The 27,120-nt window shown below is 36.7% G+C and overlaps 1 protein-coding gene across 2 annotated transcripts in view; it reads left to right on the top strand.

Moving 5' to 3' along the window:
- Positions 1-899: 899 nt before the first annotated feature.
- The window catches only part of LOC131052983 (uncharacterized), an 86,220-nt gene continuing 59,999 nt past the window's right edge, over positions 900-27,120 (top strand). The window contains exon 1 of one of the 2 annotated variants that reach the window (XM_057987594.2): positions 900-1,781. In XM_057987594.2, the coding sequence (XP_057843577.2) occupies positions 1,476-1,781 (306 nt within the window). In that variant the 5' untranslated portion in view covers positions 900-1,475. The remainder of the gene's footprint in view (positions 1,782-27,120) is intronic. The other variant, XM_057987593.2, reaches the window with a different exon arrangement.

Below are 27,120 nucleotides of genomic sequence, written 5' to 3'. Positions count from 1 at the left end.
ATTAGAAGACTGATGTTAACTTAATTAAATAATAAAATTGAATCGAAATGTTGTTGTAGGCCTTGGAGAATTTTTAGCGTTATAGGGTCATTTGGCTAAATTTGAATTTCAAATTTCAAATTTGAAAAACTTGTCCTCAAATGAAATAATTGAATTTGGAAAACTTGGAAAACTTGTTCTTGAATGAAATAATGGTCATAATTTCAAATTTGAGAATTTGAAAAACTTGTCTTGGAATGAAATAATGGTAGAGCGCAGGGGCAAATGAGGTTTATGCATAGATAAATATTATAAACAATCTTTTTGATTTTTGTGAGCAAGTGTGTGTGAATTTTTAGATCCACTTTCCGATCACACTCTGTTTCCAAAACTTGCTCACAAAAAATTCGATGAATTGTGAAATGACATAATGATCAAGTCAAAATATCATTAATCTTTTTGATTATAAACTTGTTCTTAGATGACATAATGATCAAGTCAAAATGACTTAACAATCAAATGAATGTAATTGCATACACAACTTCTTTAACATAAGAGGTTCAAGTTATGACTGATGCTCCTAAATCAGATAACTAAACAAATCAGAGTATAGAAAAAGAAGAACAACTTTTAACATCCACGAGGCTAAACATTGAAACCCTATAGGACAGTCAGCCTTGCCATCATTATCTTTTGCAGTTCGGTTCTTTTTCTATACAATCTGATGATGAGCTCCCCCAATTTCTCAACCGACCTCACATTGAAAAGACTAAACCAAGAGCCGACAACCAAAATATTTTCATAGTTGTTCCTAATGTCTCTATAGACATCACATTCCAAAATGAGGTGTCTTAGATTCAACTGCTCAGGTGGTATAAAAGAAGCAACCCTTTCTTCTCAAATTTCTTTTGGCCTATTTCACCGTCCTGTTTCACCTCGAAGTTGATGAAAGTTGGTTTTCAATTGAACAATGAAGATTTTGGCCTTCCATACACTTTCTGAGAAAGATCCTATGTGAGTTTGAAATCTTCAATATGATAGGCTCCCTAACTCCAAATATGCTTTGTTCAAAAAAAAAAATCATACTCAAAACAAGCGCATGCGCATGGGTATTTATGTAGTCTCCCCATTACACCGTCACGCCAATTTCTGTACAGGATTCCTACTGCCTACTGGTGCAGTTTCGAATTATTTGTTAAATGCAATTCATGTTGGCGGCTGTACAGGTTTTTCATAATACTACGTACACGGACACGTTTGCGCTGCCGTGCTTTTACACTCGTTACGGGAAATTTCCACAACTTTTGGCAATTTTCTAAACGCGTTGCTGGGTCTGGGTGTTTTATGGTTTCCTCCTATTTAGCGAACTGTGATGTGAGTAACACAGAGTGTTTCAGTGACGATGCATTTCAGCAATTGAAGCAGCTTTCCAAGTCCAGGTCTAAATTAAACTTACTTGAGCGGTTAATTAATGTGGTAGAAATTTTAAGTTGTGCATGATAATGGCACAGGGGAGTGTAGAGTTGGAGTATCAGTGCAAGCATGATGATGCATGGTATGTAGTTAGTGTGGAAATGAGAGGGAATGAGCTTGTTGTGCATTATCTTGATTCTGGAGATGTTTGCGATTGTGATGAAATCTTGTCCATGGAAGAATTTAATAGCAGCAGGTCTAGATTTCGGTTGGCGTGCAGACACCTTCAAGACGAGCATTGTGACCAGGTGGAGGAGGGCATGCAAATTTGTGCTTTATATGTCACTGATGCCCAAGAAACTAAGTTCTTTGATGCCATTGTCAAACAGGTGATAGGTCTCTTTGCTCCGACTCGTTCCTTTTAACACATGTTTTAATTCCCAAAGATTTTTATAAGTGTTCTGTGTGTCTAACCCTCATTCGTAAAATGTCTGTTCACAATGTTTTAGTAGGACTGAAGAAAATAATCTTCTGGACGCGTAGCGTAATTATCTATGGTTGTGTGCATTGGGTTTTACCTATCAGCAGTGAAAATTGGCAAGATAACTTAGGGGAAAAAAAATACTCCAATTTTCTCACTAATGTTGAGAATTCCTGCTCCAATTGCGAAATGTCCACGTGTTTTAGAAGCGGTTTGGCTTCAGGATTTATAATTAAAGTCAGGTTCCACGAGATGAGGGAAAAATTGTTAAGAGGATAATCGGAATTTTATCTTCAAAAATAGGAACCTTCACTTTTTAACTCTCAGAATTTCACCATCTGTATGGAGGGTGAAATTGGAAATTTTCCTTACAATTCAAGGTTTTTCTGAACACTCGATACCTTTGGAAGGCATCTCAGGTTTTTGAATTGATTGTTGCACTGAAATCCATGAGGCCAGTTCCTGAAAATTCTCAACTAAATGTTTTAGTATTAGCTACCTCTATAAAATCCATGGGACCACGTGATTGTAAAAGGATCCTAATTTATTCAGCAGTCCTTCCTCAGAAAGTTCAGTTAGCTCCTCTGCATGGGACCATAGCCTGAGCAGGTTTTGCAACTTTTAAGGTGACAGAACAAGCAGATTGATGTTTCATTTTTTTTGGAAGACCACCAGTTTCCCAAAAATTCTCTAATTAATATTTTTAATATCAGTTACTTCTATAAAATCTCTGGGACAACCTGATTTAAAAGGCTCCTAAATTCCCTAAGTAGCATCTTGTCAAAAAGTTTAAGTAGCCCTCCTCCATGGGGCCATAGTCTTAGGATAGGTCCTTATAGAGCTGCTTAAGGTGGTTTCTCATGCGGCTGCTTAGTTTATTATGGATAGTAAAATTTGCTGCTTATTTTTAAGCACTCCACTCAAATGATAGTTTTTTATTAATAATATTTCTTGCAAATAAAATTTGGAGGCAAAATTGAAGACAAATAAAAAGGAGAGAGAAAAAATTGGTGAAGCCACCTACCATTTTCCCCAATAAGCAGTTGCAGTTTATTTCCAGCCCCTCCTTTTTTTCAAAGCTTAGGGCAGGTCCACATGCTGCTTCTTAGCTTATTTTGGTTAGTAGCAGCTGCCCAATTTTTTGAGGAGCAATTTGTGGAGCAAGTGGCCCCATGGATAGCAAAATCGCTACTTATTTTTATGCAATCCTCTTAAAATTTTTTTGTAAATGAAATTATTAGTAATATTCTTGCAAATAAAATTTGTAGGCAAATAAAAATGAGAGAAAAAAATGTGGTGAAGCCACATGTTAGTTTTTTGATTTTCAATAAGCAGCCGCTGCTTATTTCTAGCCTCCGTTTTTTTCAAAGCTTATTTTCAATTTTTGAGCAGCTGCTGCTCCACTAAAATAGGGGAAGATTCCAATTTATCCTTTTGTCCTAATTAAAATTTTACATGGGAACACTCTGGTTGCTTAGATTTAAACAAAAAATGTTCATAAGCAGCCGCATGAGGACATGGGGTTATTTTCAATTTTTAAACAGCAGCTGCTCCACTAAAATAGGGAAAGATTACAATTTATCCTTTTCCCCTAGATTAAAATTTACATGGGAACACTCCAGCTGCTTAAATTTAAGCAGAAATTGTACATAAGCAGCTGCATGAGGACGTGGGTTAGCTTATTTTGGCTAGCAGCCACTCCTTAACATTTTAAGGAGCAATTTATGAAGCTGGTGGCCCCAAAATTATTTAATTTTGCTGCTTATTTTTAAGCGATCATTTAAATTCTGTTTTTAAAAATGTATAATTTTAATTTTTTTTTTTAAACCAGAAAAATTTCATTGATGGGTCTGAGGCTTGGAGCAACAATTCCTCTTTGTCCCATGAACAAACTGGATAGAATACAGGTGTGTTATAGTGAATGCGAATGTAAACAAATACAGTGAATGTAAAATACAAATTCATCTACTCATAGGGATCAATATTTCAAACAAGAACTGCAAACAGAATTTGATTGAAAAATTTATTGTCTTCATAAAAAAATTGTATCTGGGTGTTGCACTACATCACAATTTCTTGCCAGCTTTATTTACATTTATGAATGATAGTACTACTAATATTTTTTGTGGGTAGAACTTGGAGGAAAAATTGGAGGCAAATGAAAAGGAGGGAAAGAAATTTGTGAAGCCACGCCATTTTTCTCACTGTGTAGTTGCTGCTTATTTCTAGGTCCCCATGCGGCTACTCAGCTTATTTTGGCTAGCAACCATTGTCCAATTTTTAAAGGAGCAATTTGTGGAGCTGGTGCTGCCCCCATGGATATTTAATTTTGCTGCTTATTTTTAGGTGGTTATCGTAAATTTTATTTCTAAATGAAATCATTATAATATTTTTTGTAGATAAAATTTAGAGAAAAGATTGGAGGCAAATAAAAAGGAGAGAAAGAAAATTGTGGAGCCACGTATCATTTTTTGCAATATGCAATTGCTGCTTATTTCCAGCTCCCCCTTTTTCAAAGCTTATTTTGAATTCCTTAGTAGTAGCTGCTCCACTATAATAGGCCACTATAATAGGGAAAGATTTCGATTTATTCTTTTCCCATAAATAAAAATATGCATGGGGACACTCCATTTGCTTAAATTTAAGCAGAAAATGCAGTTAAGCAGCCGCATGAGGACATGGGGTTAGTAAGTATTGCATGTTTTTTAGTAGCAGAATAAGCAAACTGATAGTTACTTTATTTTTGGGAAAATGCTTATAAAAGAGTTACACAAAGTGCATGCTTAACATTGGCTAAAAATTAAATAAACAAAAAATGTCAGATAAATACCACAAACTTATGGCCTTCTCCTTAGAAGCAGCTCAGAATCATCTCAATTCCTTCCTCTTATGATGGAACATCTTAAAAGTACCTCCTGCCCCCATCTGCAGCACCTTCAAAAAAAATGGCCACTCTAGATTTTAGGGTGAAGAATCCAAATTTTCATGTTTGCATAATGCTAATCTCCCAGAAATCTCCTTTACGTTAAAGCCTCAACCCTCTTCAAGGTACCTCATCCTTAGTTTGGGATTCTCAAGTGGTTTCATATGGTTGCCATAAGATGCAGGGGTGTGATTGCTTAGGAAGAAGATTTGGGAGCATCTTTTGGCAAATTGCATTTATCACTAACTCATATTTTCCCTGCAATTTGTTTGGATTGTGGTAGTGATTGATGCAATTCCAAAACAACTGTAGCAGAGCAGAAAATGTAAGATACCATGGTATCATGCCCCACTTAATAAGGAGGTCGAAACATTAGTCAGGTCGATGCCTTAATTTGTAGGCAGATGTAATAAAGAATGAAACAACAAATTATACAGGCATCGATTAAGATCTGAAAGGCATCACAGCAAGGATATGATTAAAATAAAATAAATTAATAATGAATGAAGAGCCAAGGCAGCGCTCCATTATGAAGAAGTGTGACTCTTTGCAAGGAGATCACAAGGAAGAGGTGTGATCCCTCCTTTGAGGAGATATAAAAGAGAAATCAATTTTGTTGGAGGAGGGCAGGAAGGGAGAACTGGAATATAAGAATAGAAATGGATTACAGCAAATAATAATATTCAGAAAAAAAGAATTCAATTCAGACTGGAGAATTAAAACAATCCATTGAAGCAATCGAGCTTTTCAATTCAGATATCAGCAGTGATCAGCAATGAAAAACATATTCAATTAAGTCTAAATGGGATTTACAGAAGTTGAAGAGTAAATGAACATTATTTATTTTTAAGAAAAGATCAGCAAAGGAGAACTAAAGCAATTAGCAAGAAGAATATTAATTACGATAGCATAGAGAAATTACTCATTCAAGTATAAACTATTGAACCCCATTCAAACATTAACTTGTCAGTCCATCAAGAAATATCAATCAGCGTCAATCAAGCAAATTCATCAAACAATCAATTTGAATTTGAGGAAGTATCTTGGAGTTGGAAGGGCATAATCCTTTCATGCTGTGGGGCTAGGAGTTTGAAGGACGAAAACCCTTTCATGCCCCAGGGAAGTTAATTCGCAAAGAATTCATGATTTGATTGATTTTGAGGACTGTGCTATGATTTGTTGATCTGATTATTATCTTGAATTTCTGATGTTTGATTAACTTATTATCATTTTGAAGTAAGAATTACTGTTTAAGTTTAAGAAATCAGGAATATCCCAAAAACAGACATTACAATTGGTATCAGTTCCTTGATTCTGCAGCCTGGAGGGAAAAAGATACAAACTTCGGGGTGATGAAAAAAATCAACTTGGAACAGGCCAATGCTGATGACAGTGATATGAATGTTGGCATGCATGACAAGGATCACAACTTAAGATTGAGAGCAGTCCAAACAGACTGAAGCCAAACATGGGCATGTTCAGTGGTGAGAGGAACGGATGAATGGAAAGCCCCTCACCACAACCCTGTCAAAGAAAGGAAGCAGACATTCACAGTAGTTTATAAGATCTCAATGCTAATGGGATCATAATACAGCAGATGGTCAGGAATTCACCATATTACAACCACTAATCCAATCAGAGTTTAAAGTGAAACCAAAACATATATATATGTTTATAATGGAAACAATGACATACCTTATTCATTAAAAAAAAACTGGCTACTTTGGAAAATTTATATTACACCAGACCAGCCTTAATCTGATAGAATTATCAGTATTTAGATTTATGATACCTCCAACCCCAAACAGAGTGGGTGAGCCTTGACGCACCTCATCAAAGTATCCCCAAGCACGAGTCCAATCGATGGGAGGATGAATTGACATCCTAGGGACTTTCGGCTTTGGAATGTGTTTAAAATGTTCATAAAATAGAACAGATCTGGGAAGAACAGTGAAAAGTAGGAGTCAAGCAATCTTGGAAAATAGAATTAATCCTAGCCAACCAAATACCCTAGTAAACAATCAATGAAAGAGCCCTATAGGCAAGTAAAGCACTCCGCTAGAACCACCTTTCAAGGCACTCATAAACAATATCTCCATCCCATGTCAAAACTTTTATCTTCAAAACAAGACATGTAAATCCTAGTCTTTAGTGGAGACTTAAACGCCCAAAGGCTCTTCCAGCGTGAGCATCATGAATCTCATTTTTACATTAAAGCGTTGCATAAAGGATCTTGCCATTTAAGTTTTGACACATAGAGACATCTGCTGATTGGACTCTGAAGTAAATACTAGTAGAATAGATCAAAATAAGCTATATTACGAATATATGAGGCTCTAGATGGTTACAAAATTCAAGTTAATCAATTTCATAATAATTATAGATAATTATAGGTGGTATAATTAGGGGTATTGTTTATCGTGTGTCTAATTAAGCATCATTAGTCACCAAACATCGCTATAAAGAAACAAAACCTATCAACTTGTAGGGACAAAACCTACCATCATGTTCTTGACTCATAATATCCTATTATTCTAATCAAGAGATTTGTAGAATCAACAATAAGCCACCTTACACAGTCCTTAGAGATCACTACAAACAACAAGAAGATTCACAGTGGTTCCATAACAGCAACCCTTGTGTCTGGGTTCAAATTCATCCTCATTCTAGGGTGTAATGTCCCCTTCTCAGTTCTAGACTGATGGATGGAGTCTTAACCTATTTTGGAAACCCGTAGGCTAACCAAAGACTAAGTTAGGGTTTATGTCTTCATGATGGTTTTCAAAGGGGTGTTTGTTGGATTTTGGAAGTTTGCCTCCTGGGTTTTTCTGGGTTTTTCGAGAGCTTCAAAGTGGTATGACATGCAGTTCCCTCAAAGGAGATTTCTTTCTGGGTGGATTTTAGATTAGTGTTTGCAGGAGTTTTGCAGTTGGCTCGCTGGATTCTTTTTGGGTTTTTCATGAGCTTCGGGATGGTATAACATGCATTCCAATTAGAGAAGATTTCTGAATTTACTATTTTTAGTAAATTGTGACAACTGTTTGCTTTATAGGGTTTTTTTCTGAGCTCTAGCATGGTTTGACATGCAAATTCTTCGGAGATGATTTTAGGACTTAATATTTTTAGTATGTCAAGGCGACTGCTCAGAATGTGTTCTAATGAAGTCTGAGATCACTTACTATTTTTAGCAATATGCTAATTTAGTCAGTGCTATTTTTAGTAATCCCATTTTTGGCAGTCTGGTGGTTCTTTCCAGCAATTCAGTTCAGTATTATTTCTCCAAGAATTTTAAGATGACTAAGGTTTTTATTTATTATTTTTCATAAGGCATTTTTGGGTGAATATTTTTATTAACCTTGTGCAAAAATAATATATTTAATATTTTTGGCGTCCAAGCTAGACTTGGAAAAAGGTAACTCATTTTGACGCCTAGATGGGGGGGGGGGGGGTTGGGGGGTTGTGGTAATTCATTAAAAAGTTATTTTTAATATTACCCAATTGTGGTGCCCAAGTTGGAGGGAAAAGGAATTTGAATTTTTGAGGTCTCCAGTCTATAAATAAGACCCTTCTCTCCTTCATTTGATTATGCTGGAATTTGATAACGAAGTGCTGCCGAAATGTTTGCAGAATCTTGGCTTCGGGGTTGCGTGCCCTCCTAGCTATATCACAGTTTTGAGTTTGAAAGACAACTCCTAGCTGTTTGAGGAATTTCATACAGAGATTTCCAATGGATTTTCAAAAAAGCTTGGTGTGTTCTTTTGGTGCAAAACAAACCTTACAGCTGAAGTACGTTTCTATTCATCTTGGTCGGAGTTGTTATCTGATTTTTGTGGGTACGGGCTCAAATTACTTGTATGCTCTGGGCACCTATTTGCTCATACTTTGGTGGATTTTGGTGGAGAGATTGATTTATGGTTTCAAATCGAACTTGTTGCTGATCGCCCTAGACCCATTTTCAGCATTGGAATGCGTGTCCTTGCTATGACTCTGTTTGGTGGCAAGTTTTCTGTCCTATCTTGGTCACCCAATTCTCATACTTCATTTGCATTCTACTTGAGCTCATTTGGAGGTGTCACGAGGGAGTTGTGAGCATTTTGATGATTCTACAATGGCTAGTTTTTCTGAGAATCAGAATTCATTCTTCATACTACATGGCTGGTAACATGGTTTTGATCTTCTGATTTCAGTTATCATTTCTCTTCAAAATTAGCTTATGTAATAACTTGTTTAGTAGTACCAAACAATCTTTGGTCTCATTCTTGGAAGCTAACTTCATCCCACTGAGCAAGTGGAAGTGGCTGGTTATACCGCCAAGTTTGATTGTTAAGTTTTCTAGTAATCTTCTAATTCCCACTGGATAAGTGGAAGTGGCTGGTTATACTGCCAAGTTTTGGGTTGTTAAGCTTTTCATATTTTGAAATTCCCCACTAAAATCAGTGGAAGTGGCTGGTCAAACCGCCATCATGTAATGCTTTCATTGTTTATGTTTTCCTCCCATTGCATAAGTGGTTGAGATGAATATTTGCTAATGCTGATGGGTGCTGAATGTTGTGTTTGAAAATTGAAAAAAATTAAGGGGCATATTTCGTATTGATTTACTTTTAACAATAAGTAAGCAAACTGAAGTAACAGGTCTTTACAAGGGTCTAGGAGTTCATAAAGAATCCAAATGATTACTCTAGATTCTGGATTGCAAGATGAAACCTGAAATCATAACTAGCAGGGTTTAATTAAGTCATAGAGATTCTATAACAAATGTCCAAATATATCTTGTTCACGCTCTTGGTTACAAACCTCCAACAAACAAAGTATGACTTAAAGTTAAAATACAGGGTAGTAACCAAGAGCATAGCGATATTCACTTTGTATACTGGATTGAAGGATGAATCTTTTAGTGGACCCATCTCAACATCATCATATACCGAAGAGTGATTAAATTTGGTACATATCAATCGAGTAACACCAAAATTTAGAAATAGATATGGCACACAACCATACACTAATACATTTCTGGACTGGTCAGAGTCCTATAACTAATACATTGCCATCAATCAACCAATCAAATGATAATGCATAGCAATCTCTCAAAATGGTGAATCTACATTCCTAATCATTGGTATAGTGACTTTTAACTTAAAAATGTGGCTGATCAATGGTGGTCAAGATGGTTAGTTTCCAACTAATCACTCTGGGACAACTCTTCATCCTCACTAAAAATGGGTCAGTCACGAAGCTGGTATCCAACTCACAAAGCTATGAAACAACAACATTAACTATCAACAAGAAATTTAGCACCACAACTGTAGACATCAACAAGTCATCTGCAAGTTCTGATGAACAACTATTAATCACTGGAATACAACAAAACTCTAGAATCATGCAGCTAAACAATCAGAACAAATCATCTACTCAATTGTGATAAGGCATAATCATTAATCTGCAATATCATCATTAGGTGCAATTGAAGTACTCACAATTGTTAAACTTTGACACACACACAATCAGAATTTGTAAGAAGTGCAACATCATTTGATCTACAACAATGACCCTCCAACATATTCTCTATTTGAATTGGGCATACATACAAACTTTCCATGGCAGATGATGGAAATAATGCCTACAACATCCCCCCCTGAGGGAGGAAAGAGTAGCAAATACTTTATGAAGCCCCCCTAAATGGGAAATCCTAGAACAAATTTTTAAATGAAGTAGTGATCATCATTGCAATAACTTGGTGACAACTCTACAATTCAGATTACCATACAACGCTAACACGTCTCATCTAACATAATACAAGATCTATCATAAATCTAAATTATTTATCCATTGTCAATCCAACTTAGTCACTCAACACAGACCCCACTACAGATAAAGTAAGGTTGTGAAACAAAGAAGACAGTTTCCAAAACCATCCCTAAACCTTTCTGACAGAGCACAGTCAATTTGTAGGCAATTATTCTCCTAAGTAATAACCCCGCATAAGAACCTTATTGAACATTGACAATGAGAATACTAATTTCCACTGCCATTTCCATATAACATAATCTTGGCAAGAATCTGCTAAGTGACTGAATATACAAAATTGTCAGAATTATCAAGCATCCCAAATTGAACTTAAATCCATTCACCTACAAGCCTCAACCATGAGAAAGGAACGATGAGTCTCAACCAACCATGGCTATAGTCAACAACCACCTAAGAGAGGATGACACATGGGAGTGGATTTTAAAGAAGGAAATTTGTTTATTGGGTGCCTACCACTTATCTATGAAGGGATTATATTACATAATAAAGATCTTTATTGGAGAAGAGCGATTTATTTTTACCAAGACAAATAGTATCATCTATAGCATATCACCATGATGCCCTTATGTTTTGCATCTTGGGTGAGTGGAAAGGAAGATAAGCGTTAATAGAAAACATTACCAATTAAGGTCATAGATGTGTGTCATGCTTCTAATTTTCATCTTAATATATGGAAGGTTCCTTTTCCTACCTTGACACAAAGAAATAAATCAAAGTATATTCCTTGTAGATGTAGAGGGGGAAATTGATTTTTGAATTAATTTTCCATTACCTGTTTTCACACTATGCTACCACAAGATGTCTTTTTAAGAATGAGAGAAAATTTGTCTTGCAAATTTCCAACTTGTAATGTCCCCACTTGGAAATACAATTTAATGATAAATGATAATAATAAAATAAAAATAAAAATATAAAAGAATATAATTAAATATAATTAAATTTTGATTAAGTTAATGAATGGTCAAAGGCATGAAATGAAAATTTGTGACTCCATCAAACATGAGATATAAAAGGGAGAAGAGAACCTCATTTGAGGGGGATAATCTGGGAATCAGAAGTGCAGATCTGATTTAAATAAGGAATGCAGATCTGATTGTGAAAGGTTGTGTCCCTTTCAAAGGGCAGAAGTAATTAAGAGTTGCACTCTTTCAAAGGGTGCTAATGGTGAAGGGTGTGTCTCTTGCCAAAGGGCATCCATAATGAAGAGGTGTGACCTCTCCTTCACATTGAGAGATATAAAGAAAAGAAATCAAAAGCATCCAGTGACATGACCATCGATCAGATCAAATCAGAACTGTTATTACTTATTAAGTTACAAGCAAGAAATGGATCACTATCAATGGGTCAATTCTAGGCATGGATCATCTCACACATAACCCCTGTCAAAGAAGACACTACAGATCGCATGAACAAGTAAAGAGTCTTCTACATAATCACTGTCAAGGAAGTAATATAGATCGACCCCCAAATAAGAGATTATCCTCTACCTTATCACTGTTCAAAAAGGAGATTGCGATCTGCGTTAGTTAATTAGCTAATAACAAATTAAGTGAAGAACAATAAGATTGATAAAGGATGACTAGTTAAGTTAATAATCTGGACAATAAACAAAAGGTCAAAACCATTAGAAGTTTGATTAGTTTAAGTTGTTGGAAAGCCATGACTAAGGAGATACAACCCCTCACATCATGACCGTTGGAAGAGATTTTAAAGGAGGATCATATTGTAGACAAGGAGGATGGATATTGATTATTTTTACTGATTCATAGCAGAGTACTAAGTCAGAAGGTGGTGTATCCACCAATTTGCAAGGCCATAGACGCATGTCAAAAAAAGATTTAACAAGCAGAATTAGCGTCAAGATTGCATGCGTACAAGGAGACATAACGGATAGAGTGATCAGGGATCAGAATCCCAATTCAGAGACATTCAAATCACATGATATAAAGGAACCAACCAGACACAGCGATCTTATTATTAGAGGGTCAAAGGACATACTTTGTATCAATAATAAAGGTGGTGAACATAGAAATCACAGATAATTCTGCATACATCTATAATTATCAGACCTTTTATTTGATCTCACAACATATTTCTTTTAAAACATTATATTAGAATCTACATCAGATTTGAAAGGTTATATTATTGTCAAGAAGAACATCTAATATTCATATAAGGTCTGCTAATTGAATCTTGTCTAGAGTCATAATGCAATTTCAATCGATTCCATAAGCATCATGAGTATAATTATCTCATTAAATAGCAAAGTTAGTGGAAAGCCCAAAAGGGGACATTACACAACTCTTGGTTATGTTGTTAAGAGTTATTGGGATGCCTCGTTTTTGAAGGCAAAACATATCCTGTTTCAAATTTGCAACTTGAGATAATATCAGAGTAGCGTAGAAGAAGTTGAATTGTGAGACCAATCTTCATAAAAGGAAATGATAGAAGTTGCAAAGACCAAGCCATTTCCTATTGGGAGTCATCTTGAACACTCTCTCCATGATCATCGCTCTTTAAAAATTGCTTGAGGGAAGGGTGGACTGTCCCGGTAAGGAGGTCGAAACGTTAGCTAGGCCGTTGCCTTAATTCCTAGGCGGGTGCAATAAAGAATAAAACAGCAAATTCTATAGAAATCGATTAAGATCTGAAAGGCGTTGCAGCCAGGATATGATTAAGATCTGAAAGGCGTTGCAGCCAGGATATGATTAAAATAAAATAAACTAATAATGAATTAAGAGCCAAGGCAGCACTCCATTATAAAAAAGTGTGTTTTTTTGCAAGGAGATCACAAGGAAGAGTTGTGACTCCACCTATGAGGAGATATAAAAGAGAAATCAATTTTGTTGGAGGAGGGCAGGAAGGGAGAACTGGAATATAAGACATCATTTTGGAATAGAAATGGATTGCAGCAAATAATAATATTCAGAAAAAAGGAAATCAAGTCAAACTGGAGAATTATAACAATCCATTGAAGCAATCAAGCCTTTCAATTCAGATATCGGCAGCGATCAGCAATGAAAAACATATTCAATTAAGTCTCATTGGAATTTACAGAAGTTGAAGAGTAAATGAACATTATTCATTTTAAGAAAAGATCAGCAAAGGAGAACTAAAGTAATTAGCAAGAAGAATATTAATTACGACAGCAAAGAGAAATTACTCATTCAAGTATAAACTATTGAACCCCATTCGGACATTAACTTGTCAATCTATTAAGAAATATCAATCAGTGTTAATCAAGCAAATTCATCAAACAATCAGTATCTTGTAGGAGTTGGAAGGATGTAATCCTTTCATGCTTTGGGGCCAGGAGTTGGAAGGATGAAAACCCTTTCATGCCCTGGGCAAGTTAATTCCTAAAGAATCTACGATTTGATTGATTTTGAGGATTGTGCTATGATTTGTTGATCTGATTATTATCTTGAATTTCTGATGTTTGATAGAGTTATTGTCATTTTGAAGTAAGAATCACTGTTTAAGATAAAGAAATCAGGAATATCCCAAAAAGGGACATTACACGTGGGACCATTTTCCACAAAACACTTTAATATTTTCTTATAAGTTCTTGCACAAAAACCTGCAGTACGCCCCCAACCAGGACCACTGGGTTAAAAAACGGGCACTCTGGATCAATAGATGAAGATCTTAAAATTTGCTGTATTACCATGAAATTGGTTTCATGGAGTTACATGCACAGTAAAAATGTAAATGGCAGTATCCTCTAGAAGCCTCCATTGAACTTTAAAGAAAGTTTTCATCCAAAATAAACAGTATTCGTATTTTTAAGGGTAAAATTTAATGTTTTCCTGTTTCAGATATTTAATGGAATCTTGTAGAAAATTTGAAGCAGTAGCCTCCCTCTATCGGAGCCTTCCTTACATGGTACTAGCAAAAAGAATTGATGTCAGCACCAAAATTTCCTATCTTCTATTTTTCCAACAGGATAAAACACACAAATGGGGGCATGCCAAAATGCTTTTCAGAATCCGGCTCTGCCCAAAGGGTCACGGAGATTGCAAAAAAGTACATTTGTAGTTCCTATCTCAATAAAATTTCAAATTGAGCTTCATTAACAAAGTGACAGAGTCCAAACAGGATGATACCAGACCTTAAACCATTATAACTCAACATTCCTTCTCTAATTATGACCTGAGAAATTTGTTCTCCAAAATAAAGATGTCAGGAGTTCCTCAATAATGACATCTCCCATTAATAGGGATGTAGGGTTTGTCCAAGGAAAGTACCAGGGCTCTTTCCTTGCCTGCTAATTATGCTCTATAAACTGCAAACAGGTACTAAGGTTGGATGCAATCTATGCCCCATTAATGAATTTTCCTGGCAACTATGTTTCAAAATCATTATGAAATTTACAAAATCAAGCAGTATCGATGGTGCTTAACACCTCATGGTGAGCATAAGATTTGTTTCCCTCAAAGGCTTGCTATGCTTTGTCTTACTCTTGGGTGCAAGTAACCTCGAATCATGGAGAATGCAGTTATCCAAGACATAACTGGCATCTTCTCAAGGTAACTTATCCATTTCATGCCCTGCATGCATTGAGTAAAAAATCCAATTAACTACCATGGGGTTCTGAACCCTAATGCTCAATTCCTGAAAAAATTCTCTAAATTTTGTACAGTCCTTACCTTCCATTTGGTAATGGTACCAGACCCATAGCCTCTGTAGTGAGTTTCAGAGATTGGCATTTGTAGATATGGAATTTTTTCTTCATTAGAGTTAGGGAAACTGCTTCCTTCCTCAATAAAATATTCCCAGGAAATATGTCCAGTCCAACATTCATTAGAACTACAATGTAGAGTTTTCACCTTGACTTTCTCAGTCAGTGTTCTCACATTGATAGCACAGCAGGGACAGCAGCAGATCAAGATGTGTGTGCGCACCTGAGAGATCAGCATGGAGAGGATGTAGTTATATGGGAGAATAAGGCCCAGCTATGGAGGGAGACTTCTTTATGATTTGGGCCTAGTTAACTAATTGAGACTTGAGTGATTTGTGAATATAACCAAGCCTTGACTTATTTGACAAGGAGTTATTTATTGTTAGACTAGTTCATAGCTCAGTCCAGTTGAGTCACTCCAATGATTTGTAAGTTTAACTTGACACCACATCTAGTTTTTCTTAGTTAGATATAGGGTGCTCGTCTTTCTAAAGGGCACATATTCTAATTTTAATCATGATGCATATATAATCTCTTTTCTAAAATCTCATTCCAGTGCAGTGGATTTTTTTTCAGTTTTAATGGAAGATAGATTCAGTATTGAGAGTTCAATATAGTTTATTCACTGTACACATTTTCAGCAGGATGTGTATTTTTATATTATCATAGTCAGAGATTATTGTTTTGATTGAAGTTTTTGTGTTTTAAGTCTACTTAGTTTGAAGACTAAATTGTCTGAGTGAAGAATCTGCTACCATGGTGTGATCATGTACATGGTATCAGAACTGTAAATCTGAAATCTTCCATTCCGTGGATAGAAAGGGCTGCTGTCTATGAGGGAGTTGTTGGAAAGTGTTAGCTGGTGTGATGCTCCAGCTTCAGTGACTGAAGCCAATCCATTCCTGTGGGAGGCATAAGGACCTATTATAGATCTTTGCATGTGATGCTCAGGATCTTCTAGTGATTGGAAGGTTGATTTTAACTTGAGACAGGTGGTTGATTTCTTTTTAGCGAGTGTGCTGTTCAAGAGTCTTTAGTGATCGAAGAGATTTGGATCTGCGAGAGGTTGTAGGAAGGGATACCCTGAGTGCTCAAATGATTTCTATGTTTATTTGAGCCTGTGATAGGCTTCTTATCTAAGTTATTTCCATCTGATTTGTATGTTTTTAGTGTGTTTCAGGAGATACAAGTATGATTAGTCTTAGTCTTAGAGAGTGATCATTTAGAGGGCGCTTCCAACTTTACACTTTGAGAGTGTAGGTTGCAGAAGCTAACAGAGGAGGTTGATCTTTGGAGTCTTGTGGAGATGAATATGGCTCGTTTTGACCATTTTTAGGTGGCTAAACAGATGAAAAAGTTGGCCAAGATGAAGCAAATCATCGTAGATTCGGGGAAGGACTATCTGATCCCTCACAGTGCAGATAAGAAGAGATCAAAGGAGATGGATGATGCCTTGATAAATTTTTTGCTAGAGTGTGAACATTTTCCACAAGATATTGCTAAAGAACAAGCTTAGTGCCACGTGCATGAGTGATACAAGCCAGAGTTACCCGGGGACGCGTCCCCGACCTGAAAACCCCCGTCCCCGTCTCGGGGACGTTTCGGGGACTTGGGGACGGCCAGGGGACGTTTCCCCCCGTCCCCAAATTGCCCTATATTTTTAGGGGACGTCCCCGAAACGGGGGGACGCCTGCCCTAGCCTTGGGGGACGTCCGTACGTCCCGGGGACGACTGGGGACGGCTGGGACGTCCCCAATCCGTCCCGGGGACGGCTAGACGTCCCCCTTATCTAAGGCCATTAATAAATATTAAAAAACTAAAAAAAGTTGTATTTTCAAATTTTTAAATTTTTTTTCTAATATAGGCCCCTTATTAATTCAAATTGTTAGTAAAAATAAAAAAATTAAAAGATAACATTAATTTAATTCATAATTTTGACAATGAAACTATATGGCAGCAGTGTAGTCTTTGGGCATTTTGACACAGAGATTAGAAAATCGCCCAAAAATCGCCAAACTCGGCGAGTTAATAGAAAAATAACACCCAACACCTTTATGAAAGAATAAGTTTTTTTGGCCTCGCGGGGCGCTGCCCCTCGACCCTGCCCTGTATCGCGACAGGGAGCGCGCAAGGGGCGCTGCCCCTTGACCCCGCAAGGGGCGCTGCCCCTTGACCCCGCAAGGGGCGATGCCCCTTGACCCCACCTTGGGGGCGCTGCCCCCAAACCCCCGTTGAAAAATATGGGGGGAAACCGCGTCGATAGAAGTAGGGAAAATTTAACCTCTTTGTTTTGACATTTTGTATGTTATTTCTTTAATATCTATTATGATATGCATATTGACAATGTGAATGAATTGAAATTCTGATTTATGAATGCATAATTGCATATTGTCTATTGAGTATTAACAATGTTGTATGTTCAGAATTTACATTCTAAAATGTCTTCAACTTTTCATAGTATCATACACATGCCATTTCCATGTTTTATTGTTTTCATATGAATATAATGTATGTATGCATGCTTTATCCATGTTTTCATATGAACATTTAGAATTTTGAAATTTTCCAATATATTTTAAATATTTCCTATATTTTAATAGCCGTCCCCTTTGCCGTCCCCCGCCGTCCCGAAATTTGGCAAAAAAATTTGCCGTCCCGGAAACGCGTCCCGCCGTCCCCTGCCGTCCCCGTCCCGGAAACTCGGGGTAACTTTGATACAAGCACATTGGCTAGTTACCTCATGAAGATCATTGAGCTGTGAGATCAGCTTGCTACCATTAGAGTGAAGATGGAGGGTGATGAGTTGGTGTCCATAGCTATAAATGGGTTCTCTCCATCTTAGGATTTGTTTGTTTAGGGTGTTTGTGCTTAGGAGATGCTTCCCACTTTTAATAACATTTGGGATGATTTCATCTAGGAGGAGATTGGCCTTGAGACTATTTTAGCTAGAGTAAAAGAAGGGGAGAACCTAGTTGTCATCAGGAAGATGTGGAAGTGTGATAATAAAGAAGGATTAGAGAAGGTCAAAAGTGCAGAGCGGAGGAATCAAATTTGTTAGACTTGGAGAAAGAAGACTTGAGTCACTTGAAGTGTTTCTTTTGCTACTAAATGGGCTTCTATGCATCGTAGTGTCTTTAGAGGAAGAAAGCCAAGCATCAGCAACAATGAGAGTTTGCAAGGAGTGCAAAAACTTAAACCAGAGTTTATGAGTTAGCATCTAGACTTGAGACAACTTTCTTTGTGGTGTCATGCCTATTCACTAGCACTGGTTTAGGTGTAGGTTGCTATGTGTATGGTGGAGCATCCAAACACATGACCTTCAATAACAAGGCCTTCACCGATTTCAAGAATGAGACGATGGATACAGGTGGAATTGGGAAATGATGCCATTTGTTGAGTTATTGAATTGGGCTTTGTCTCCTTCGACATGCCTTAAGGTGATGTTCTTGAGCTAGGTGATGTCTTGTCTGTTCTTAGTTTAATAGAATCTTTTTCAATTTCTTACATGATAGATCTATGATTTATCATTGAGTTTGATGGTTGGCAAGCAATCATTAGATAATACAAACCTAAACTTGGGCAAGTTTTCACTAGATGAGTTTGAGATGGTGGCCTTTACATGCTAGTTGTTGATCCAGTTGACTAAGTATGGTAGGATGCCAAGATGGAGGGGTGCCTTTTCAGCATTGTGGAGATAACTTCTAAACCTACCATGGAACTATTGATTGATTCCATGCCTACAATTGATGGGAGTATTGAAGAGTACTATGAGAAATTTGTCGTTGAAGAATTCACCCACCCCGGTGAAGAAATATCCCTGGCTAAGAATAGTAGGGGCATGGGCCCCTATGATTTGTTATTCTAGCAGGTGCCCCGTCTACTCCCACCCACGTGGGAACTAGCCATACAATAGTAGGGGCCACCCAACCCTAGTTAATTAATTAGCAACTATAGAATGGGGGTATAGTTATGGTAGGGTGGGCCCCTACTATTCGGCTGGTGGAGGATAGATAGTGGGGCGGGGGGGAGTGGCATAAACCTAGGGGTTTGACCTTGATGCAATTGGAAAACACATTTTTCACAAAAAGGAAATGTTAAGAGTTTTAACCATGAGTTGCTAAGTCAGTGTTCTCATAGTGATAATAAAACAGTGACATTAGTGGATTCAAACCTGTGTGCAGCTTAAAGATCAGCATATTAAAATAATATTATATCTATTATATAATGGTCATCTTATTTGTTCACTTAGTTGTCCTTTTTAGTTTGTTTAGTGTAACTATTGCTTCTTTTATTAGAACACAGTTAGCTTTTTAGTTTTTTAGCTACTTAGCTTTTTTAAGCGTTTTCAGCTTTTTGGCTTTAGGTTGAAGCTTTAGTTTAACGGTTGTTCTTTTTAGAACACCGCCTTGTAATTCCTTTACATATGATGTATATTCATGAATAATTCATTCAATTGTTTTTCATGGTATCAGAATGGGTTGATGGGATTTTTTAGGATTTGGGCCTCTACCTGGAATTTATTTCCAAAATTCTTTTAATCAATTTTTTATGAAAAAATTGTTGGAGTTTTTTTGAGGGTTTTTCAGAACGCAGAGGGTTTTTTGATGAAGTTTTTTTTACTGCGTAACCTTTGAAAATCCGCGATGGCTGAGTATTCTTTTTGCTATGGAAAAGCGTGACGAGTTTTTGGGCGCCTTTTTTTTCAAAGTTTTTTGTCGGTCTGTTTTTGGGCGCTTTTTTTCCTGCAACGTTCCGTTTTTCATGCCCCTGTTCGTGGTGGTGATTTCCTTGCTTCCGCGATTTCCCTTTTTGTCTGAGCGTTAGGATTCTTTTGCGTCTTTTGCAACAGACACGTTTTTTTTGCGATTTTTGGCAGAGGTTTCATGTTTTTTGAGGATTTTTTCAGCACATGTGGTTGCGATTATTGGATGTGAAAAGGGTTTTTCATTGGTTGTTCCTGCATTTTTCCTGAACCGGTTGCGTTTATTTCGCACCTCTCTGGTCTATCCACGACAAGCGCGACCTCCTACCCTCTTCTTTGGTGCGATTTTTTTTTGGGCGCTTTGACTACACATTTCAGTGTTAGGGTTTTCTGCAGGTGTTTTTGTTGGATTTTTACCGTGCATTTTTCACGCTTTTCGTGATCCGCGCAACGTTTTTTTCTGCTATTTGTTTCTTTGACTTGGATGTCTTTGCTGGACGGGTCTAGACTAAGATTACTTGACGGAACTGAGGAAGATTGCGTCGATTTTTATTCTCATAGCGGCATCTGGGTGGTTTTTTTAATTTTTTGCCCTTAAAATTTTTTTTTTCTGATGGTTTTTTATAATTTTTATGGATACAAATTATTTGTGGGTTTTTTGATTTTTCTCCACAAAAAATCATGATTTTGCTTGATTTATTCCTCAAAAATTAGGGTTTTTCCGTGCGATGTTTTAGGGTTTTCACAATTTTTTCCTTAAAAATTGTTTGTGGATTTTCACGATTTTTTTCTCAAAAATTGTTCGTAGGGTTTATAATTTTTCCTTTAAAATTATCATCTGTAATTCGCGAAGTTTGCGTGGGATTTTGGTTATCTAGGTTTTACCCTTTTTTTTTCCAAAAAAATGATGATTTGTAAATCCAATTTTTAGGGTTTGACGGTTTTTTCCACAAAAATCGTGCTTTGTTGCAGTCTGTTTTGGGTCGCACGTGGAGTTGTTGGGGCGAACATTTACAACTGTGGTATCTTGAAGTTTGTTTTGGAGCTGCTGGAGTGAACAATGCTCAATGTTCATCTGCAAAAGTTTTTGCTGTTTTTTGCTCTTTAGAGGGTTTGCTGATTTTTCCTCAAAATCATGGTTTCAAGCTCAATATTTCGCATGCGACAATTCTATAATTCGCGTGTGAGGATTATATCGGACTGGACAACTTTTGGTACTCTTGGTCATTACCATTCTGCAAATCTTGGGAGGGTCTCCGTACTAGTAGAGTGTTCTTTGCATTTGTGATCAAAACACCTATGGTGTCTTCTATAGGGTATTGAGTATGATGACCATTAGGGAGGGTATTAAAATAATATTATATCTTTTTTATAATGGTCCTCTTAGTTGTCAACTTAGTTGTCCTTTTTAGTTTGTTTAGTGTAACTATTGCCTTCTTTTATTAGAACGCATAGTTAGCTTTTTAGTTTCTAGCTATTTAGCTTTTTTTAAGTGTTTTTAGCTTTTTAGCTTTAGGTTGAAGCTTTAGTTTAACAGTTCGGTCTTTTTAGAACACTGTCTTGTAATTCCTTTATATACGTTGTATATTCATGAATAAACCATTCAATTATTTTTCAGCATGGAGAGGATGCAGTTATATAGGAGAACAAGGTTCAACTATGTAGAGAAACTTCTTTGAGATGTGGGCCCAAAATACTTGAGATGAGTGATTTGTGGATGTAACATAATTTCAGTTACTTTGATTAGAAGTTATTTGTTGTTAGGTGTAGATTGATTGATTAGTTAGCTGTTTTTTCAATCAAACTGAGAGTCACCTCAGTGAGTTGTAAGATTATCTTGGAGCTTTACCTGAGACCTCATCTAGTTTCTCTTAGTTAGATTCATAGTGCACTTGTCTATTTGAAGGGCACACATTCTTATTTTAATCATGATGCATATAGAGTCTCTTTTCTAAAATTTCATTTCAGTTCAGTTTATTTCTTTTCACTTAAGATAGGTGCAGTTTTAAGAGCTCAACACTGTGTATTTGCATACATATTTTCAGCAATATGTCTTTGTAGATTAACACGGTTGGAGATTATTGTTTTGATTGAAACTTTGATTAAATTTTCAGAGATAACTGATTAAATTTTCTGAGTGCAGAATCTATTGTCTGAAAATTGACATAAAATACTCAATGCACCTCATGTAACACATAAAGGAAGAAATAATAGCAAAGATAACAACAATTAAGGCAAAATATTAAACTCGAAACAATTCCCCTTTTAGGTCCATCAAATCTTATTAGGAATTACATACCATTCTGTGCCATTTACATCAGTAGTAGGAAAGAGTTCTGTCGTTGTCTCCAATGACAGAAGGCTAAGGGACAAATCAATTGCAGAGGCATTGTATTGCTGCTCTCTGCCTACAAATCTCCTATTATACTTCATTTCCTGACAGTACTATATATATATTCAAAAAAAGGTAACAACAATTTCCCAAACTTTCTCTCAGCTGTCTCCACTTCGTGTATATATAGCATATAGGAATGTGTGAGGTAGGGGAATGGATTGATCACCCTGATCAATCATGTACAACTAAAAGTATATGCACCTAATTCCAGAAATTTTACAAAGATCAACATTGTGAAAACAATCTCGAAACTTAATTCAAAAACAGGTTACAACAATTTCCTAAAATTTATCCTCAACTGTCTTCCCTTCTTGTGCCAATGTGGAATCTTGTATTTCTGAATGGATTACTACTCCTAAGTTCCTTGGAGTTCTTACACGGAGGAAGTAGACTGAACCACAAAGGAAGGGAGGTGCTCTTAAATCAAAGAATCTCATGTTTAGAGGGCAGACCTAGATCTTTTCATGATTGCCAAGGCCCAAAATCAATCATCATAGCATTGAAAAAATTATCTGCAGGTGACTTACATGTTTTCTCCATGAGAAACAATGAAGAGCTCAGTCAAATTCAACTACTTTCTTATCAATTTATACTCCATACTCTACTATGCTTCATTATCATTCCCCTTTAGGAAGTGCCTAGTCTTTTATAGATGATTATTATCTTTCTCAAGGTTATCTTTTTAACCAACTCGTTTCTGGGACGGCGATTTTTTTTGCCAATTTTGGGGATGGCTAGGGGACAGCAAAGGGGGTGGCTATATAAACATAGGGAAAATTAAAATATAGGGAAATTTAAAATATTCATATGAAAACATGGATAAAGCATGCACATATACATTATAGAACCTTAACATATAAGAACTAGCAGAATTCTCTTATGCCAAATTTGTGTTAAATTGAGAGCCAAAGTCAAATTGCTTATAGAATTCATTTTCAAAATTCACTGTCGATATGCAGAATTTATAGGGACGCCCCCTAGGTGTCCCCTGTTCCCGGGACATCCTCGGGTTGGGGATGCTTGATAATGTAGCTGAATAATGAACTGAAGTTTCCAGGTGCTCAAGGAGTTTCTCCTTATGGTAGAAATAATTAATGTGATAAGCCTATAACAACTTTTACACCCATTTCCATTTCCATTCTCACATTATATGAATATCAGAACATCAATAAAGGATAGGAGTGCATACATACATAATATGGTGCACAATCCACAAATATAATGTTCACTCTTAATAATTAACTGTCCTTTCAATTCAGTGGCTGTTAGTGATAATTACTTGTACTTTTTATTTTCACCGATTTGTAATAACCCTATTGGCTTTTACTTGTAGGTGACATGGAATTTTAACATTGGTTGTCACTCACACAGCTGAAACAGGGAACGCAGTTAATGTTTGCTCACTGTAACACTTAAAGTTTGCTAGTGTTCAAACATTGAATTTACATGTACATCTCAAGAATGGCCACAAGTTGAAAGTTCATTCAGATCACTAACAATGATACACTTACCAAGGATTTTACAATCAGACAACTCATACAGGCAGTAGTAAATATTTATTCATACTGCTAACCCATGTGGATGTTAAAACATGGTTTAACTTGCCACTTTGATGAGATGTCTGCAACTATATTTGCTTCTCTAAACAATGGACTAGAGAGATATTCTCAAAGCACAACATTGGTATCTTTGTCTCCTCTAAGTTATCAATCTTGGTACTGGTTTGGTTTTGGGTTTGTTGTTTTGGCTTGCAGATTCGGCAAAAATATGTTTGGGGTTAGGTTAATTGGTACAAAAACATGTAAAAGTCATAAATATATACACATTTACAGCCTAGAATCAAGAATATTAGATACAATACACACATTTCCTAATATTTTTAATGTATAATTGATATAATAATAAAATTATAAATAAAATTAAAATAAATAAATATTAATATATCTTATTAATCTTAAAAATTAACTATCATACATAACTATTAGTTTTTTATCATTCGATATTCCAACATTTATGGTAATACTCCAACATTTTAAAAGACAACACTTGTTTTAGATTTTAAAACTCCAATGCTATTTATATTTTAAAGATTGCAAGATTTATAAAACATTTTTCTTCCCATGATTGGCAGTATTGTTCTTCCTATGGTAAGTTGGTAATAGTAATATTTTTTTGTGTGACATTGTTCTCTCCACATTGACATTTTGCCTTGTGTTACATTTGTTAAAAACGTTGTTCTTCTTGTTGTAAGCTCGTGATACTAATTTTTGTCTTTTTGGTTGGATTTTTTCTCATGTCTATATTTATGCCCACAATTTTAAGTTTTTTGTTTTTGATTTTTTCCTACTCTACTTGCAACCTTTGTAGCTAGCCATGTCTAGGGTTTTTAACCTCTTGTATTTTCTTTTTAAAATGTCCAACCAAAAAACATAAGTTTTCAAAAAATTTAAAGGCAATTTTTGAAGGGTATGCACCTTAACAAAATTCTGTGGTGAATTGGTTTGGTTAGTGTTGTGTGTTGCACACGCTCCCTGTCGTCGACAGGGTCCCCCTTCCTGTTTTTGAGCCTTTCGTCCTTGCCCTGTTGAGTTTCGCGCGGAGTGTCTCGCGTCCTTTCGAGCGAGTCCGCGACTAGTTCGTAAAGTGATGGTATCGAAGAAAAGAACCGATGAATCCACCCGGCTAGTCTAGCCCTCGGGCACGAATGCCAAGAGGTTTGTTCGAAATTTTGAAAATCACCTTGGATAGGCGTAAGGTGATGGAAATTGGCGAAGCCCGCCAAGCAAGAGCAGTGTGTCTAAAGGTCGCACGAGAACCAAAGTCGCCGTTTTTTTGCACAAAGAGCTATGAAGTAGATTGCATAAGGTTTGTCTCCGCGATGTTTGTGGGATTTGAGTAAAGGATGATTTTCGCCTGTTGATGAAGAAGCGAATTTCTTGACCAAAGTGCCGAGGTTGCGGAAGTTGCCCAAACGCCTTGGAGTTCCGAAGCCTCCAAAATCCAAATTTGTAGAATCTGGCGAAAACTGGTCTGGACTTTGAAATTTTGCTAAAGTTCCCAAAATTGTCTTATGGGCCGAATTTCGGACCTAGAGGCCAAAGGTTAAAATTTCACAAGGTTGAGAATTTGCTAAAATCACCCAGGGGGCCGAATTTCGGACCCGGGGGAAAATTTCAAAATTCAAAGTTTCCTACTTGGTTCGAAAATGCTTTTTAAATATTGCAAAAGATGGGTTTAGGTCCGAAAATCACTTAACATGTTCATTTTCGGACCCTGGGGCGAAATGTGAAAAATGTTAAAAGTTGCAAAGAGACCCTCCAGATCCAAAATTCACTTTAGACCTCCAAATTCGGACCCTAGCTCCGAAATTTCAAAATATGACAAATTTGACAAAAACGCGTTTAGCTCCGAAAATACTCCCAGTTTGCCAAAAAACGCTTGAAAACTCCGAAATCACTTAAGTCTCCAATTTCGGACCCTGGGCGAAAACTGGAAAACGTGAAATCTTGCAAAAAGTGGGTCAAGGTCCGAAAATCACTTAACACGCCCATTTTCGGACCCTGGGGCGAAAATTAGAAAATTTGAAAAAGGCGAAATCTTGCAAAAAGACCTTCAAGGTCTGAAATTCGCTTTAGACCTCCAAATTTGGACCCTAGCTCCGAAATTTCAAAATATATCAAATTTGCAAAAGATGTTATGAGGTCCGAAGTTTTTTTAAAAACTTGCAAAGAGTGGCGTAAGGTCTGAAATTGGTGCAAATTTGTAAAAGCGCGTTTAGGTCCGAAGTTTTTGCGAATGGCATTAAGGTCCGAAAACCTTTTCTAACTCACAAAAAACGCTTAAATGCTCCGAAATTTGCAGAATCATACGAAAGGTCCGAAGTTTTTGTCAAAGCGTTGAACTCCAGAAATCGCCAAAAGCGCAAAATGCCTTGAAGCTCCGAAGTTTGAAGATGCAAAAGCATGCGAACATGGGCCTAGGGTTCGAAGTTTTGAAAATTTGCGAAACATGTTAAGTGCTCCGAAAATCTCCAGATAAAAAAAAAAACCCCAGGCGCTCCGAAATTTGCCAGAAGGTTAAAAATCTCCAAAATCGCAAAAGGCGATGAATGCTCCGAAGTTTGCATAGAAGGCGTCCAGGTCCAGCTCCGAAGTCCTTGCAAAATCTCCGAAATTCGCCATAGACACGAAGGACGCCATGGCTCCAAGGTTTGCATAGCTCTCAAGAGGCGTTATTGGGTCCGAATTTTGCCCTTAGGATTAAATAAAAGCAAAGTTTAAATTTCAAAGGGCCTCCATATCCCCAAGGCTACGAGGTGGAAGATAGACGCAGAATTTACAAAACTCTCCAGAAGGTCCGAAAATGAGAAGATAAAACGCCATTCAAATTTGATAAACCCCCTCCACGCTGCTACATTTCGTGTAAAGGAGACCACGTCCGATTTTGGAAGGCAAAGAAAGCTAATTTCGCGCGATTCATATTCAAGGTAAAACGTTGCATTAGCTATTCCAAATCATTCAAATTCAGATTGCCAATTACCCAGGGTAAAAACCATTTTAAATGATAAATTCTCTTTCGTCCAACAACCGTGAAAAATTTAAATCAAGGAGATAATCGTTAGAATTCGAAACTTTGCCGAATCGTCCATTCGCCTTCACGCAGCAAGGCCAGGCAATTCTTCGCCATCCATTTCGTTAGGTAAGTACGCTCTGTCTTCCTTGATCATCTGAAATGCTTATAA

Source organism: Cryptomeria japonica, chromosome 3 (assembly GCF_030272615.1).
Source record: "Cryptomeria japonica chromosome 3, Sugi_1.0, whole genome shotgun sequence".
Classification (NCBI taxonomy): Eukaryota; Viridiplantae; Streptophyta; class Pinopsida; order Cupressales; family Cupressaceae; genus Cryptomeria; species Cryptomeria japonica.
This window is presented reverse-complemented; position numbering and strand designations above follow the sequence as displayed.